This window comes from Athene noctua, chromosome Z (genome assembly GCF_965140245.1).
Source record: "Athene noctua chromosome Z, bAthNoc1.hap1.1, whole genome shotgun sequence".
Lineage (NCBI taxonomy): Eukaryota > Metazoa > Chordata > Aves > Strigiformes > Strigidae > Athene > Athene noctua.
The window spans coordinates 17753071-17772530 of record NC_134077.1 but is presented as its reverse complement, the minus strand read 5'-3'; the positions used below and the strand labels follow the sequence as shown (position 1 = coordinate 17772530).

The following is a 19460-nucleotide window of genomic DNA, read 5'->3' as shown; positions in this document are numbered from 1 at the left end:
GGTGAAATACATACAGCACTGGGCGATCTTGTACCTTCCCTCTAAATAAATCTGTGTCTAGATTAGCTGTAACTGATTAGTAGGGTAATTTTAGAAGCAGTACTTTGTTTATGGTAGAGTATATCTGTCTTGTGGTGACTCAAAACTCAGATTCAAACCCACAGTGTAGAGATAAATTTCTCCATATCAGAACGGAAACCAAGGATGAGCATGCAAATTTAATTCTCACTTCTAAAGAATGGGGATAAAGAATTCTTGCTTCAGAGGTGCAAAATAGCACGTAGAGAGGTTAAATCAGACTTACATATTCATTATACATTGTTGAATACTCCTATGCAAAATTACTGTCCTCTTATTTGTGGAATGCATGTTGTACATGTGGCCTCATGTAATCTTTTGCCACTTTACAAAGCAAAAACTAATTTAAATTCCAGAGGATGGAGCAGCTTTCAATTATACAAGTTAAAGGATATGTGCTGCCATTTGTAAGGAGTGCATGTACATTATAATTCATTTAATTGCTCTACAGAGATGCTGATCCTAATTAAGACTTCATTGGCTTTTTCATTGAAAACAGTTAAAATTGCCTAATTAAGCATGAAAAAAATGAATAAAAAATTAAATTAAGACTCTTTACATAAGTAAACCAAGCTCCTACCAAGTTGTAACTCACCTGTAAGCCTAGGAGGGGTTTTATCCTTCTGTGTCTCAGGGCCTTATCCTCTTCAGCTGAGACAGTATGGGAGGTCTGAGGGGCAAAGTCTTAGTCAGGAGATGCTTGTCCATTTGCTGTTTAGGCAACTTCTCCATTTTGTGGGTCTCGGATGTATCATGCAGTTTAGTACAGTACAATTCTGAGTATGTTAGTTTGGGACTACTTTCCCTGAAAATTATGCTATCCAAAAAGGCTTCTGAAGAAGGGAAGCAAACAATACAGAAGACAGGACAGAAGACTAATAGGAACAAGGAGACCAAATGCACAAGATAAATGAAGTGAGGTCTTCTGAGTATTCCGGGGCCTGTCACCTCTCTTCCCCCACTATTTCCTGATGCCATGCCTATTTTTCCAGTCCGCTTCTCTCCTCTCTTCATTCCTCCTGAGCAATGCTTTCTACTTCATTATCTCCACAGATTTTAGCTTTGTTCTTCAGTCACTTTGTAAGCATACACATCAATCTGTTGCATATTAATACAGCATAGCCAGTTTCTGAAATTCCACACCTTAAACTCTCTCCAAATGCATCAGTAGAGACATAGATCAACCCTTTGTACAGTTTCCCTGTCTGCTGCGTGGAATGAGGTAAAAATTATATTTGTGTACTTTCATAACTCCTGTATAGTTTGGAATTTAGGGAACACATGAAAAGGGTGAGGTTTGGCTTCTAAAACTTATATATTGATGTGGATATTAGCACTGCACTAAAGACAGTTTCTGTAATTTATAGTTGTGCTGTCACATGAATAATACTAAATTAACTAATATTTGTGTGAGGTTTCTGACATATGAATAAAATGTTATCCTTATAAAATACATAAAGCTTAAGTGGATACTTACATGAATTTTCATTTTCTAGGCACCTTTAGAGAGTAAAAAAGTATGGGCTTTTTCTGATTCTTCCTTTTGTTTTCCTGACAGTACAAACAAGTGGAACAGTACATGTCTTTCCACAAGTTACCTGCTGAAATGCGCCAGAAGATCCATGATTACTATGAGCACCGCTACCAAGGCAAGATCTTTGATGAAGAAAACATTCTGAATGAGCTCAATGATCCACTCAGGGAGGTAAGATTAAAATACATGGGTAGTTCTTCATGGTACAGAAAACATTGATGTCTTTGCTGTTTCTGTGTTGAAATGTTCTTTCTAATTCTGTTAACTGATTTAAATGAATTCTGTAAATTGATTTAATCTCATTTGACCTAGTCAATGAATGAGCAGAAGTATGAATTTTATATGAAATTGACACAAAGAAATAAGCAGATTTACACTCTGTTCTGTAGCAGTCTGTTAGAGTCCCTGCCACCCAAGGATGTCGAAGAGTAAAATCCTGTCCTTATTTGTTGAGAGAAACTCATGGTATTCTGCCATTCTTTAAAACAGAGAGGTATTGGACTAGAATGGTCCTGGATGAAAGGTGTTTTCTGCTCTACCCACTTGCTAACTACACATCTGTGCAGATGAAACCACTGAAAGCCACCAGTGAAGAGAGGGCTGCTTTATTTCATTCTATGAATTAGCTTCCTTGGTTAAAATGGTCTTTACCTGAGATGAGGAAGCTAGGATATACAACCTATTAAAATTCTCTTTTGTTAAAACTGTAGTCTGTATTCCAGTTTGGAGGTTTTTATTACCTTGTGTTGTGTTGTGTTGTGTAACGTTATATTACATTGCGTTACATTATGGGCGGAAGCAGTTGGAATTTTCTTTGGCAAGGTGCTCGTGTGGGAGGAAGGCAGTGTTCATCTTGCTGTAAAAGCAATAGCTGCTTAATGGGAATATAAATTTGATTGTCTTCTGTTGGGTGGTGCTGATGCCTGACCTGTTCAAGGATGTTTGTGTTATCTGTTCGTTATATCCTCTACTAAAGAAAAAAAAAACAGGAGAAGAACCAAGTTGAAAAATTCAGAGAGAAGAATAAGCATAAACAGGGGGAAAAAATAGAAAAGGGGAGAATAAAGGAGAAACAGGCTGATATGTGATGAAATCTGTGTAATTTTCAAGTAATGCCTTTTGGTACCCTCTGCCATGAGAGGAGTGGTGCTGCATATGTCTGTCTATATATGTGTGTACATATATATATATATAAAATGTATGTATAACACCCAACAGAACACAGGAGGGTATGTACTTTTGAAAAGATATGTGAAAGTTGCCACAAGTTCTGTGGCGTAAGAGCATAGGTCTGTGATGGGTTGTCTGTACCATTGAATCTTGCTCTTTGTTGTGAAGGGAAAACATTGTCATACAATCCATTGCGAAAATCAATCAAGTTCCGTATTTAGTTATAAGAAACAATGCCTTTCCCATTCGCAGGCTCTGAGGACAGCTGGTACAGTTTTGCCATGTCTGTGTTACAAAAGTCCGATAGTGACCTCCCTCCTTACAAACTGCCAACTGGGAATGGTGAATGATACCCAAAATTGCTGGGTCATTGCTAGATAGTTCAAGTCAAAATCAGGCCAAACCATGATTGTTCTAACAATTTAACAGTACAGATGACTGAATTCCAGTTCATGGGCCAATTTAATTCCCTAACATATATGTAGCCTGAGTCCTTTGGTTATATTGTGAATTTGTAAGTGTTTTGGAGGGCTCTGGCTTCTGCACTGTCTCTGCCAGTTTACCCTGTGGCTCTTCTTGGTAGCTTCTGAAATGTCACGGTGACAATGTACTATACAAATCTGTCATGTAGGACAGAAAACTGTGGGAATTTTCCCTAGAGTACAGTGACAATCAAAACATGAATCTTGGTCAGTATGGAACTTTGGGTCTGTTAAAAGATCAGAAGCATGTACTGACACATCAGTGGCTGACATCAGAACAGTTTCAGTTGTTTCCACTTTTAAGGAAAGCATTTCTCCATAAACGAAGTCTAATAACCTTCCATTGCAAAATTTTTTACTAACAACAAATTTCGGTTATGGCACTCTAATTACCTATCTTTTCCTCCTTTCCTTCCTCCCTCTTTGTTTCCTCCCTTCCTCCCTCCTTCCCCTAGTCCTGTCCGCTTCCCTTCCTTTTTGCTTATTGCTTAAGAGCAGGAAGGCAGATTTGGTCAAGCATAAAAACTAAAAAGCACTTTTGTGGAGAGATCAAGCATGGAAAATTTCAAAAATACATGAGCCACTAAAAACGTGGAGTAAGAATAGAATTTCACAGGAGTGGCTTCTGTTTTTGTTATGATCATGCTGTACTTAGCATGTCGTCTTTGTTCTTTGTATTATATAAGAAAAACTTACTTAGCTACAATCAGGTTGCACACTGCCCTGATGACAACATAGTAGTTGCCCCAGAAAAAGACCAAAAAAAAAAAAAAAAGAAAATTAAGAGGCAGTGCCAAAACTGGTTTTCCAACCAATCTGTCCAAATTCTGGTGGCAGCTCATGCACTGTGACCTGGAACACTGCTTGGGCATTTGCTTAGTTTAGCAGTTTCAAATACTATTTTAGCTACCACTTTAACATGTGCAGTTTGGTAGTGCAGGTAGTGGCTTTTTGATGTTACTAATGAATAATAAATTAGAGCCTTTTAAAGGCAGAACACAATTGTTCGTATGTTGGATGGGATATGCCATCTTACATGCCAGAAACTAATCAAGGCTATAATGTTTAGGTGATAGCACAGATACCCTAGCTGCATCATGCAAGAATAAATATTTACTGCATTTCTTAAGTTTTTAATTAATCCTGCATTGTATTTTACTTTGAGTTTATCATAGCATAAGAATTGGGTTCTGCACTTGGGCCACACCAACCCCCAGCAGCGCTACAGGCTTGGGGAGGAGTGGCTGGAGAGCTGCCAGTCAGAGAGGGACCTGGGGGTGTTGATTGACAGCCGGCTGAACAGGAGCCAGCAGTGTGCCCAGGGGGCCAAGAAGGCCAATGGCATCCTGGCTTGTGTCAGCAATAGCGTGGCCAGCAGGGACAGGGAAGGGATCTGACCCCTGTACTCGGCACTGGGGAGGCCGCCCCTCGATTCCTGTGTTCAGTTTTGGGCCCCTCACTACAAAAAGGACATTGAATGACTCGAGCGTGTCCAGAGAAGGGCAACGGAGCTGCTGCAGGGTCTGGAGCACAGGTCGTACGGGGAGCGGCTGAGGGAACTGGGGGGGTTTAGTCTGGAGAAGAGGAGGCTGAGGGGAGACCTCATCGCCCTCTACAGCTCCCTGAAAGGAGGGTGCAGAGAGCTGGGGATGAGTCTCTTTAACCTAGTAGTAAGCGGTAGGACAAGATGGAATGGCGTCAAGTTGCGCCAGAGAAGGTTTAGACTGGATATTAGGAAGCATTTCTTTCCAGAAGGGGTTGTTAGGTTTTGGAATGGGCTGCCCAGGGCAGTGGTGGAGTCCCCATCCCTGGAGGTGTTTAAGAGTTGGGTTGACTTAGCACTGAGGGATATGGTGTAGTTGGGAACTGTCAGTGTTAGGTTAATGGTTGGACTGGATGATCTTCAAGGTCTTTTCCAACATAGATGATTCTCTGATTCTTAGAATTAAACATTCAGAATCTTGATGAAAGCAGCTTCTGATTCAACTGAAACCATTATTTCCTCACTTACAGTAAGCAGAACAAAAGAAAACACATAAAATACTGCATAATAAATAGCATGAATATCATCAAATGCTACGAAAAATCTTGCAATATTTTCATTTCTCGTTGTTCTCAGTCATTCAAGTTTACTGTAGGGGCTGAAATTTTCCACAGATAGATTCTCTTTAGGAAACATGAACTTTTTTTGGTCCATGTTTAGAAGTTTGGCTCGCTCTTTTTTAGCAGAAAAGTAATTATGCATGATATAAAAATGATCACTCAACCATTAAAAATAGCTAAAGGACACGGAATTAGCAATAAAAATCTGGTGTAAAATTCTTACATGATAAATACTACTAATAAAGCTGTATATGCTTATAGTAGAAGTAGGACTTTTTTTGTAAAATAGGATGAATGTTCATTTTACTGAGCTTCTTAAGATTATACATGGAACATTTATAGTAGATTGAATTATTAAAATAAGGAAAAGCTAAGAAAAGGCTGATGCATATGTGTGAGTGGCTAACTTTGTTGGGTAACAGAAATAGAGTCATGTTTATTGTGGGGATTTAACTAGGGTTTCATAAAAAAAAAGAAAAAAAGAATCCTGAACATTTTTAAAGTTTACAAGGCTCTCTCTAGATGTCTCATAGCTGAGAAAAGCAGCTGGTAGCTGACCTGTATCATTCAGGGATAAGTTTGTATTAATAAAGAGTTTCCCCTCAGTGACTGGGAACTAAGGTAGAAACTTATTAGAAAAAGGGGTTTTAAAAACTGTATCTTCTCCCTGGTTAATTTAGTTGCACAATTAGTTGCACAATATTAGTTCCATGGTGATGTAGTTAATTGGATATACTCAGCTCCACACGCTGAAACTGAATTAACCGTGCATTGCCGTATGTGGTGTACTACTACTACCTGCTTGTAAGGAAAGGTTCTCTCTGATGTAAGAATTAAAGTTTCTTTTAATTACATTCAGAAATTTCACTCTTACTGAAAAGAATATCCTCTTTTTCACAATTAGACTTATCTGATAATAACTGTCCAGCCTTCCTGAGAATCAAATAGTCAGGAGAGTCCTGGCAGTTACAATTTTGGTAGAGATGGAAGATTTTAAATTGCTTCTTCCAGGCCATGCAAGGTTGGATTAATCAAACCTATCTATAGCTCCATGTAAGTTCTTCAGTGAGTCTGAACTAATCCTCAGGCATCCTCTGCACATACCACCCTCCCTCAATGCACACTCTCACTGTAAAGAAAACCTGATGACTAGCTTAGACAAAAGACTACATCTTCAGACAACAGTTGACATGTGAAATAAATTTTGCCTTTAAAAGAATTTACAATTAACTATCTCCCTCCCTCATTTCTTGAGGTAGCAATTAACAATTGGTAGCACTTAGCATGTGTCCCTTACATAGCTATCATGTCTGCTTTTTCAGCAGAGACACTTCTGAAGATTTCTGAAGTTCACATTCTTTTACTAGGAGTTTTTGCCACCTGCTTGCTTGAACATCATTTAGCATCAGGAGGCCCTAGTCCCAAATGTGGTCTTTATAACTGTTATGACATGAAATGGAGATGGTAAAGAAAACAGGAACGCACAAAAACAAACCCAACAAACCCCCGCCCACAGCTAAGAGAAATCTATTCCTAAAGGACACCTGAGATCCAAAAGTTTAAAGACATACACATAAGCGGTTTCATCTAAGAACAGATTGTAAGAAATGTCAAAGTGGTTCAGCTCTGGCATTGATGTAATTTACCAGCCTTACATCCTACCTACCAGTGGCTGTAGGTGGATGCCCACAGAAAAAAAAGAACTGGGCAGCTATGATATTTCCCTTAATGACTCTCCTAGATTCCAGATATTTTCAGTTCAAGGGATTCTCTGAGACTGATGTGATTTGTCTACTGAGCAATCCTTAATGCATGTCTCTTCCAGTTACTTATTTACACTCCTCTTGAATCCACACACTCTGCAACCACACCATCCTTTGGCAAGGAGTACAGACCTGTACTCTGTTGCATGAGAAACCACCTGCTTGTCTTGGGACTGAACCTGTGTCCTATTGTTTTTTTGGTTTTGATGGCCATTAATTCTTGTAGCAAAAGTGATACTAGAGTCAATTCCTACCCACCCTTCGCATGCTGATTATGATTTTATAGACTTCTATGATAACATCCTTAAACTGTATTTTTTAGAAAGTAAAGAGACCCATTCTAATTCATTCTTTCTTGTAAGGAAGCCAGCTCACCCCCATGGTCATACTTCTTGCCATTCTCAAGATTTTTTCCTGGCTGTGCTATAGTCTTTTAGAGATGAGAGCACGAGATCTGCATCCAGCATATTGATGTTATAGTAATATGAATAATTCCTTTCCTAATAATTCCTGATACTAATTTGCTTTTTTAGTCACTCTCAACCATTGAGTTTAATTTTCTTAAAATTATAGCTGTAAGACTAACCCCTAAGAGGTAATGGATATAATGGATACATTATTTTAAGTATTTGTCTAGGTGTATCAATTAACATTGGTCTCCATCTGTAATTTCCAACCAACCTATAAGAAGCTGCTTTTACTTTCTTTTTTAACAACCTCTTCCATCTTTATAAGGTGCTCTATCTGAAACTGAGCAGAAATGTGTGAAGTTCTCTTCCCATAGGGATAGTGAATGTAGCAAGTACTTTATGGTACCTATTACAGCCTAATGAGTCAGGTGTAAGATTCTGAAAATGATCCTGCATGGTGTTTAGTGCTGCATCAAGCGTGACATTTGGTGACAGTTTTTGTAAGGGGGGTACTCTCACAACAAAATAATGGAAAGCTTCCATTACTGGATTTGTAATTGATAATAGAGAACCGTAGAACCATAGAGTGGTTTGGGTTGGGAGGGACCTTAAAGACCATCTAGTCCCAACCCCCCTGCCATGGGTAAGGACACCTTCCATTACACCAGGTTGCTCAAAGCCCCGTCCAGCCTGGCCTGGAACACTGCCAGGGAGGGGGCAGCCACAGCTTCTCTGGGAAACCTGTGCCAGGGTCTCACCACTCACAGTAAAGAATTTCTTCCTTACATCTAATGAAAATTCTTTATGCAGGGTTGGAAACTGCACAGTCTGTTTGAATTCAAGATTAGGACATGCAGGATCTGTCTATAGAAAACCAATCTGGTACATGCCAGGGTTCTCCATTTTCCCCTCGTGGGCTTCTGCAGTAAAAACTTATAGCACTTTCATAACAGGAGCATGGGGAGAGGAAGCGGGAAAGCAGGGGGCAGGATGCAGCCCTGATCCCAGTAGGAAATGTGGTACAGAGATGCATGGTATGGACATGTCCACATCCCTTTGCTGTAACTCTTATCCTTGGAGGTGGTGAGAGGGAACATCTTTTCCTTCGGTTTTCACTGTGGAATCTTAATTCTAGATTTAGAAGCAGGCTAAAGTCTTTTGAACTATATTTGCTTGGAATCAGTAAAAGTGCTGGGGAGGGTCACATAATATGAAAGTTTCTGTCTTGAGTGGTCACCCTTTAAATGTGCCAGTGTCCATGAAAGTCACAACAAATGAAGATTAGAGCTGTGACTCACCACCAGCTAAGAGGAGATAAATATGGCGTGAACTGGCTGATGCAGAAGCAAATATATGGGCCTATTTTTATGCACTCGCTTGCACATTATGATTATGGTAGTAACAGCATACAGAAGAGTACACAGCATTTCCCATGCATAAATTTGGAGTTGCCTTTTACAAGCATGTGATCTCAAAGGCAAAGACAAGGAGAACCAGAAACAGCAAGCACAAAATCTGTTCTGAATGCACATTTATGAACTTAATTTCCTGTTGGTACAGTGGTGATTTGACGAGATGCATCTTATTAAAGCTGTGGGAGATATCCAAGTTAAACTCTGCATGTCATGGCAATGCTAGATCATTGTTTTGCTTTTTTCATAGTGCCACTTGAACAAAACAATTGTACATTATTTTGAAACCTGCACAGAAGTCTTATCTAATCTGTAGTTTTGGACTTTTGCTGTTATCTCACAAACACAATAAGCAAGTACTTTTCTCCAAAAATTGTCTTGCAGGTAAACCAAAGATGAAATACTGATTTTTTTTCTAAAGATTTAGTACCGGAAAAATCGGGGGTCTCCTCCTCAGTTGAAAAATAATCTTTTGAAAGCGAAATCTCTTTTGATGAAGCCTTTTATAAGAGATGAAATGGAAATGAGAATTGCAAAAAAAAATTTTGAAATTATAAATTGACAGATAATTAAATTTAGCATGGATATAGATGCACAAGGTATTGAATTACACTTGTTTAACTTTAAGATAAGTGTCTAACACTGAAGGAACATAATGTCTGAGATTTTTAGAGATTAACAAAAGTATTTTTTCCCTTGAGACTAAAATGCTGTGATACAAGATTATTAGAGGTAGGTGGAGTTAAAAGCTGGTACAAAATGAGGAGTCTGACACTGTGAGTACAGATACAGACTTCCCAGTAGCTCCTGGGCATGAATTCAAGGCAATGTTTTTTATCTTTTGTCTCCTCTTTCATGATACCTTCACACAGTCCTGCTCAGTGGTAGCACTGGATCCTAAGCCAGCCTTGGTAGGAGTAGAGCACTGAGTGGCACGGAGTTCCCCTAAAAGGATTTTAATCTCCCAGCTTGTTCTGTGGAGTCTGTTTGTTAATTTTCTTCTTACTAAATCCATTTTTCTTTTCTCTCATTTGTGAAAAGCAAAATCTCTGTGGTTGGTTGAGAGGATATTAATAAGTGCCCTAAAGCACATTCAGTTGCAAGTTTTATGGGCTGATCTTTGCATGTTTGTGCACTCTCATCACTATATTACATTTGAAACAATGAACTGTGCCTTACTAGAAAGCTAAGCTGCTTTGTAGGTAAAATAAATACCTGTGTGCTTATATATGAAAAGTCCCATTCTTTGTAATTGACAATTTTCATTTTAGCCTGGATTGCAGTCATTAGTTAACTATGCAACTGAAAACTGTTATTTATTTTTCTGTGATCTCATGAATATCACTTACATGTATTAAAAATAAGTTTATTCCATAGTGAGGAGTTTTTTCTTGTACTAAATCAAAATTCATGAAGCAAAGGTAGGTCTGTGTCTATGAAAAAAGTAAGAAAAAAGTATAACGACTGTGAATCACTTGAAAAATATACTTGATGACAGTGTTACACTATGGGAGTTGTACCAGATTATATGGGAAATAAAATGGATAGTACAGACACCCACAGTCCCCAGAACAAAAATCTAGCTACTTATTGTACCACTCATTGACACACATTGTAGAAACACTTGCATATTTGTGAAAACACAAGTTTTCAGAATCATCCATGTTTCATGAAGAGTAAAAAGTCTCCCATCAGTAGTGCTCGGAAATGAAATAGTTCATGCTTTTCAGCATCTGACGCAGAACAGATTCACTGCTGTGAGGAAAAGCAATGCTGTCAATATTAGGTGTGGACAGGTTAATATATAACACACCTTAAAAGGAATTAAGCATCAATGACAACTGTGAAGAACCAGAAATGGAGGTCTATGTAGCTTGCTTTGTCATTCTCTTAACACCAGATAACATTCTTCCTAATATTGATACTTAAAGCAAGGGGACAAACTTAGAATGTGAGAAAGAGGTTAATACCCTTCCTGAGCCATTATTTAAAGTTCACGGCTGGTCTATTTTTAGCCTACCATGTGAGAAGATGTTCACTGAAAATAGATACAGATCATGTGTCCTTGCAGAATATAGAACATCAGGACATTTCATTTCCAAAGAACATAATTGGGACTGGGAGCAGAATCTTCTTTCCTCTTACCTTTTTGCTTGTAGATTATAAGTTCAGTTGTACAAGCGGACACTCTTACATGAGTTATATTAACCTCTAAATATTTAACTAAAATTAATTTGAAATATAGTTCTAATGGGAAACATTAATTAGTTAAACTTTGATTTTTTTAACATTAAATGTACAAATATGTACAGTTGTACACACATATATATGTTCATGTACACATATATGTGGGAGAGAATATATATGCGCATATATGTATATACACACATACAGAGACTTTCAGGCCCTTACATGCAAACACATGTGTCAAAGACTTATCTGTTAGGAGAATACTACCGAATACTCTGTTGATATCTTTACATACTACTAAGTACATACATTTCATTATGTATTCCAATATGGTCTTTATGTTTCTCAGTTTTACAGTATATCTCAACATATATTTCCTATGCCACCAGTCTATGTTTATAATATACTACCTTAAAATGACAAGGGTTTTAAGGGCTCTCCTATGATATAAAATCAATATAGATAAATTTATACATAAAAGTAGAGATTAAGATGTAGTCTTAAATAATTTGAAAATCTATCTGAATAAATTATTAGAACATATTTCTTATGGAAATAATCCTCAGCCTATATTTACTTCATGAACTGAGTAATGTAATTATACTTAAATGGTATTAACGATTATATAAATTTAAAACTTTGGGCAAGGAGATGAACTGAAATTGTTTTGGAAAAGAATATTTAACTGATGTAAAGAAGGTGGCACTGCCTATGCACCTGCATCCTGTGGCTGCCAGGTCTCATGCACAGATGCTAATGGGAGTTCCGGAGTTCCCTGCTGTCTGTCATCAGGCCCCCTTGCTTTCAATGCACGTCTAGTCCTGGAGGGAAAGCACAAGCACAAATATTTAAGACCTTAGTGACTGTATGCAGAGAGCAAGCATAATTACTAAACGTAGATGACAGAAGGCTACAGGTATCATCCCTGGTTTCTTGTTTATTATTTACATAACTGCTTCCTCTCCATGCTCCCTAGAACAAAAATTTTCAGGATGTACAAATGGATGTGCTGTGCATCCTTGATCTGTCAAGTCTTGACCATGATTTTTGCTTCTAGTTGTAATGTGACTCTTTGTTACTCTGATACCATGTCATTATAAAGTGTGTCTGCCCACTGGATATTTAAAGAGTCTGATGCATTACTTTTACTCTACCTCTTATTACTAATCCATATTGACTAGTTTACTCCTGCCAGTTTTCCGTCTCTTTTCTCCACATGATCTGCTATCAAGGGTGCCCTTGTTGTCACCATGCCTATTTGAACTTCTCAGAATTTCTTCCACTCTTTTTTACCTCCCACAGCATTTATGCATCTCTTTACCTTGCTGCTACCAATATTAGCTGAAGTGGCACTCTCGAGCAAATTCTATCTTCAGGGCTGTCTGGCTATCACTCCACTACGTTATTCCCAGAGACTTCAACTTCATTTTCACCATGCAGTAATATCTCTTCTGGAGCCTGCTCTCCATGTTTCACCCTTACAATTGACCATCATCCTCATGATTCCCTGCAAAACTGGGCTCTAGAATCAGCTCTTCCAATATTTTTCTGCTGCTGTATGCTTGTGCTCTGGCGCAGCAGCCCACATGTGGGTGATGAGCTCCTTACACTTATGTTGCTACTCACAGCATAACATGACTGAGCCCTCGCGCCTGCTCCCAGTCCAGCACCCTTTTCAGTAGTTTCCTTTAGAAGGCAAATTCAAATGGTCTCATAATAAGCTTGTCCCAGTTCACACAGCAAAGCAGTGACAAAGGCTGATTCAGAATTATAAAGGGATTGTGCATCCTCCTTATCTTTCTTTTTATATCCTTTTATATAGATGTGTACTTCTATAACTGACTTAAATATTCTAGCGCATACACAAGCATTCAGGGTTCTGTCACACATTTAAGAAACCTAAATAAATCTTACTGTTTATAAATGCTATTTTTTGTCACTTCAAGTTATGGATTATATGTAATGTATCAATGTTTAGATTTTGTGTGTTAGATATAGTTAGGAGTTTTATGTTTCTCCCATATGGTAATATAGAGTAGGTCTTCATCAAATAGTTACAAATCAAATCAGATGCAAACAGAAATGTCCTTAAAAAATCTAAACATAATTTCAGTGTGGATATTTCAAGCTCAGCTAACTGGGATTTATCCAGTATAATCAGTAAGATTTAATTTAAGCCACTTAATAATTTTATAGAGAGAGGCTTTGAACCAATGGATCTTAATTCATAATAAGAAGTAAGTGTTAACCTAGCAATTAACAAGATAACAGTATTTCTGATCCAGAGCTCTTGGAGAGCTTTAAAATAACTCAGTGAACAAATCACCACTGATTTTTAAATAACTGTTTTCCTGTTGTTGTGGTTGTTACTGTGTCAGCTAAACCGTACACATAGGGTGCAGGTGAAGCACATTCTCTTGAGAACTAGTTCCTTGCTCACTCCGTTGTTTTGGCCATTCGGGTTGCAGGGGACTGGAGAAGGGATGAGAGGACAAAGAGGAGGATGGGATGCCAGAAGTAATTTCTTGCCTGTTGCAGAGCTCACAATGAACTCTCCAGGGGAGCATTCCTAGCTTAAGTTTCTGATCTTGATCAAACAAGTGCAAATCAGAAATAAGTCAACACAAAAATTTATATCCAAACCATAGATTTCTATTTCTCCTAAGGCATGTTGATTTTTCATGCCACCTAGTCCTTTGCTCCGGTACTTTTTTTTTAGCCCCTGGGTCAGTCCCCTGTTAGCTTCAAACACAGATTTTTTTCCTCCCTGCTTTCATTCACAAGTTGTTCTCTTCATGGCCTTCCCTTTCTTCAGTGAGAGAAACTGTATTCAGGCATCACACCCTGTTCTGCACTATAAATGACATATTTTACACAGCAAAGCACCCAAATTAATACATTTTACCTAATAAGTCACACAAATGTAAGCGTAGCTCAGGTGCCTTTGTGAAAATCCACTGTCTCTTCCTCTTTTTCCTTCTCTCATGCACAGCTACTCTTCCTTGCGATCAGGTGAATTAAGCACTCCCCTGAGAACAGCAGCACTTTTTCCAACATTATTCTAAAACAAAACTATTATTTTTCTGTCCATCAGGTGAAATCTCACTGCCTTTGGTGAATATAAGAAGTACTTTTCATTCAGAAAAACTATAAGTAGCGTTTGAGGGGTTTTTTGGAAGGATATAGTAGAAAAAAATAGTAGCTGACACACAGATCACATATGAGGTCAACCGCAGATTAATTGGTGTTAGCAAGTGGTTATTACTGGAGTTTCAGTACAAATACATGAGAATTAATATGGCTTCCAGAATCATCAGATCAACAGATAGAGGAGGTGGCTGTAAGCTCCAAAGACAGTGGAAAAGCAATGCTACCATAGATATTAACCTGTGAGCAAGCAGACTAAACAGTTTTGCAATTATTAGCAAACCCGACTTTCTCCTGTTTCTTAATCACTATTTCAGAAAAACATAAGGAGTGCTTCATTCATTAGTACAATAAACATGATGATTAATTCACACCACTCTTCCACATACTAATACAAGTTTCTAATAGAGATACCAATAGAATATGAATACCAATAGGATTTTGTATACTTCTCACCTCTTAAGAGTCACCTTTCTGCCAGAATTTGACAATACATGTGTTTAAATCTCTAGTCTCACTGGCATAATGGGCCAAACTCAATATTTAAAAAGCTTTACTAAACCAAGAGTTCAGTCTTAAGTGTCACCTTCCCAAGATATTATTTAGTAAATACTCTCATATTAGTGACTATAACACACAAACGCATACACACACACAAATGGGTATGAAGATACTTACTTACTCAGGGGCAGAAAACTGAAATAGTGATTGTTAAATACATTTTCAAATTGCAGTTTATTTATTTAGTTAATAAAAGGGAATGGTCTCCACAGAAACTGCTGTATCATACAGCAGTAATTCCATATTACCTTCTGTAGTGAACTATGGGTGTTATTTACCAAGAGCATTTAGGAAATTTGTTCAGCAATACAGTTCAGAAGGGAGAACGTGCAAGAAGTAGAGATTGGTCAACTGGCCCAAATTTTAAGTACTTACCTGGATTATGAGGACTTCTCAGGCCTTTGAAATTAGACTGGCTATCTCATGATTACAGACTGCCTTAAAACATGGTCTGTATCACTGTTCTCATTTTGACGCCTCTCATCCTTTTCCCAGCTGGACACCTAACTTATAAGGCATAGAACATTTCAGAACATTAAAGAAGATGAAAGCTAAGTCCCCTTTAAAAATAGCCAATAGTTAAGGAATAGATGGACAGTTGGGTAGATGAAAATATGGGTAGATAGTGTCTTCTTTCCTTCTTTCTTTTACTCTTTTTTAATCTTCTAAATGTAATGTAAAATCCAGAGTAGAGAAGTATGAGATGCACAAAATTGCTCTCCCTTAAGCTCTATTAAATCAATTAACAACTTGGGGAAAAGATGGATATCCTTCATCAGACTGACTTTATTGGAGGAGGTTTGGTTGAATCATACATTCTCAAAAGGATTATCCTGTCTGCATTTGAATTTAATGCAGTAATAATTCTGAAGCATAAAAAATGCATATAGGGAGTTGAATAGAAAGTTCTGATCAAGTAGGGAATGATAGAAAAGTATGCAGAAGGCCAACATTTCATCAATGAAGCCAAGAAAATATAATTGGTCATATCTATATTCATTCTGCTCAGAAATGCATAAAAAAGATTGCTATCTCTTAGGAGACAGCAATACTGGCTACCATATGCTCTCTTTAAGGCTGACTTAACATAAACTGAGTTGAATAGAGCTAGACAGAAAAAAAAAAAACATGCTTCAAGTCAGGCCTGGTAGAATCCAAGCAGGGGATTTAAATAATCATTTAGCTGGAAAACCTGTTTATTTCTCCCTTCCTTTTGCCTGCCTAAGATTACCTCACATCTGGCCGGAAATTTTTCTTCACCTGAGCAACCTGTATGCAGGTGTGCTGGAGGTCTTGTGGACCTGAGGGCTTTGAAAATATAAATATACAGACTGACCACTGATTCACTGGTTTTCAAGGCAACTGAGATATGTGGACTGTATGCCTTAGATCAGAGTTTTTTCAGGTTTTGTGCTTTGTTTGTAGGTCAAACACATAGGTTACCTCAGAGCAGAGAGCATTCATGGGCTTTAAAATATATAGCCAAAGGAGCTAAACAGTGAAGTTTTCTAAAACATACACACAATGCAATATCTAGTTAACAGAATGGCAAAATCAAACTCCTGAAGAAAAAAGAATTGTGTTTCCCCATGCAGCTCTAGACATAAATGATGGTATCCAGAAGTTACCTTATTTGTAAATAAAATTTAAGCAGAATCTATATGTTAAAACTGATCAGTGTAATTGAAAAACAACCATGGCAATCACATTCAAAGAGAAAAATGTATACAGTTGTTACTACCTGTATGAAAGCCTTAGAGCAAAATATATTTTTAAATAAGTTATACTTATATACTTATATAAGCTCTGTATATTCACAGAATGTGTCAAAGCAGTCTGAACAATTTCAGGTGCACCAGGAAGAATACTGCATCCCATTGCCACATGTAGATTTTCTGGCATTAAACAAGTTGTGAGCTAATGATGTAGTCATTCCCTCAGTGGGATACTAATCCTAGTCCTCCTGAAAGCCTGTTGTCATAAAACCTCTGAGAACTTAATATCAGTGAGATGTCTCCTTTCTGCCAAAGTTAACTATAATTGACCAATGGTTTAAAAAATTACAGGAAATCATAAACATATGTAGAATATGACTCCTTAAAACACAGTTTAAATATATTTAACCTGCTCATACAGCTCCAAATCCCTAAATATCATGCTTTTTCTTATAGTTCTCTCTTAATCACTTCCTCAGTAATTCTTCTTCTCTGAGCTATTTCTAAGGGTAAAAATATCTTCCTAAATAAAGTGCTGTATTCCTTTCAGTGACCAGGAAATTAAGACTGATTTAGATTCTTATCCTTTGAAAGCATAGTGTAAAGGAGGGACACTCAGAAAAAAAATGTGCTTTGTTAGAGTTATGCACTAGATTTTTATAGTGGTATGTAGAAGTGACCTAATGAAACTAAGCTGGTTTTTGGTATAGTCATAAACGGACTTTGGTGGCCTACATGTAAGAAGGAATAGTTTGTAGATGGAAGTAGTGCCTTTTATTAGCTCAGCTGGATTAGCGGGAAAAGCAAAGAACCTTTCAGGCATACAGAACTTTCAAGAACTTTGCCTGCTTTTTTCTACCCACTGCTTTCCAGTCAGTCTAACTAAAAGCATTACCTCTATCTAAAAATCTTACCATGGAGAAAAGGTCATAAAAACCCTTGAAGATGCCATTGGAGAAGCTGGCCACCATTGTGCCCTGGTCACAGCCAGGACAGCCTTGTGGCTGCCTTTGTAAGTGTAACATCTCGAGATGCATCAGAGCAGTCATCCCAAAATATTGAACCCACAGAAATTGGAATATCTGATGGTTTCACATCAGTTTGAAAAAGTAGCCATGAAGGCCAAGATGAGTAATAAAACTAGTACCATATAAAGGAGCAGGAGCCAGTGTAATTACCTAGCCAATCTGTTATGTAAAGCAGACGACTGCACCTCCGACTTAGTTATTGTGTAACAGAGACCAATACCTGAACTAGATCAACACTTGCTCCATATAGGTCTGAATCACTCTTGCCCTTTAACCACTTCAGCTATGTAGGACACTCCTAATACTTTCCTCAGGCTTCACTTGGTATTTTCGCCAGTTAGAGGTGAGACAAAATCATTATTATTTAATGAAGATATCATATTGGGCAGCATAATCTGGTTCCAGCCTGACCTCAAAGAATTAACTAAATGAAAATACAAGTGTAAGATTGTTATCTGCACAAAATGTCAACTTTTAACTTGGCAGTTTGTTCATTTGTTACTTTTCTTTTAAAACACAGAGCTCTTTCTCCTAGTACTTTCTGAGTTACATAAAACACGTTCATAATCTTTACTGTTTCTTTCTTCTCAAGGTGATATTTAAAGTAATATACAAAAATCTGAAATTGCAGCACTGCCTGTGATTAAGATTCAGGGAAATGTATTTTACTTGCTCTGAATGATCTCATATTTAAATAAAAGAACACTTTAAGGAAAAACAAAGCACTTAAAAATGACACATGTCTTTCTCACTCAGTAATTTTCCACCTTTTAATGTCTTAAATAAGGAAAGTTTGTACTTTAACATAAACTTTCACAGAAAACTAATCAACAAAATGAATGCATTGCTGGGACATAACAACTGAAATTACCACAGCAGGGTGGTTTTGTAGCTAGGTTGGTACCTTCATTAGGCACCTCAGGCTGAGCAGGTAATGTGTATGTATACATAAGTATATCCAGATATAGGTTTTATATCAATAGATAAATGTGGGCAAAAGATAGAGCCGTAAGAGGACATGAGGTTCCAAGGGTGAAATTTGTAGGGATTCTCAAGACGAAATTAATTCCTTTCTGTTGGGCTGGACTGGCTCTGCACAGTGGAGTCATGCAGGTGTGAATTCTCTCCTCTCTCTGTATCATGCTCCTCTGTGAAGAGACATTACTGATCACTTACATTTTCTTCCAATTTTCCATTTGTTTACTTCATCTGCCCTACTTCTCAGCTTTCACTCCAGACACCTTTTCTCCAGATTTTGTGCTCCCATGCTCTCACTCTTTTCAGGCATTTCAGTTTCTCAATCTGTTTTTAATGTCAACCTTCCTGTCTCCTTTTTTTTCCCTTTCTTCTAAGTCTTTGTGTTCCTTCTTTTTGTTTTCTTCCCATTCTCTCTTAATACTACTCCACCTAGATCTATTTTACTCTTTCGTTCTGATCATGATTGGAGTTGAACCTTCCCCTTGCCCAGCCTTTTCTGTGCTTCCCCACCAGCTTCTATATCATTTCCAGTCAATTTTTGCTTTCTTTACTAATTTCCTTTCTCTGCTTCCTGTTCATGCAAGACAAGCTATTCACTTTCAGAAACAGAAAACAAGCAGCAAGTCTACTGAAGTCCCTGAGCAAGACAAGTAGTAGTTTTTGCCAGCTTTCCAGCAGTCTCATACAGAGCTGAGGGTATAGTCTGGGACTCCTCGCATGATGCCACCATACTGCAAGCAGTGGGAGCAGAGAATAACTTTCCCTTGGGAGGGAGATGGTGGCTGAAGCTTTACAAAGAAATAGAGTATTTAGATGAGAAGGAAAACAGGCTTCTCCTCATCCTTTAGAAAGACAGTCAGATAGAATCTCTTTAGAATATTTACTCCCT

General features: G+C 37.8%; 1 protein-coding gene across 3 annotated transcripts in view; it reads left to right on the top strand.

Moving 5' to 3' along the window:
* HCN1 (hyperpolarization activated cyclic nucleotide gated potassium channel 1) overlaps positions 1–19460 on the top strand; it is a 200980-nt gene that overhangs the window by 157610 nt on the left and 23910 nt on the right. For all 3 annotated transcript variants that reach the window (XM_074932746.1, XM_074932745.1, XM_074932747.1), the window contains one exon: positions 1637–1783. In XM_074932746.1, coding sequence (XP_074788847.1) covers positions 1637–1783 — 147 coding nt within the window. The remainder of the gene's footprint in view (positions 1–1636; positions 1784–19460) is intronic.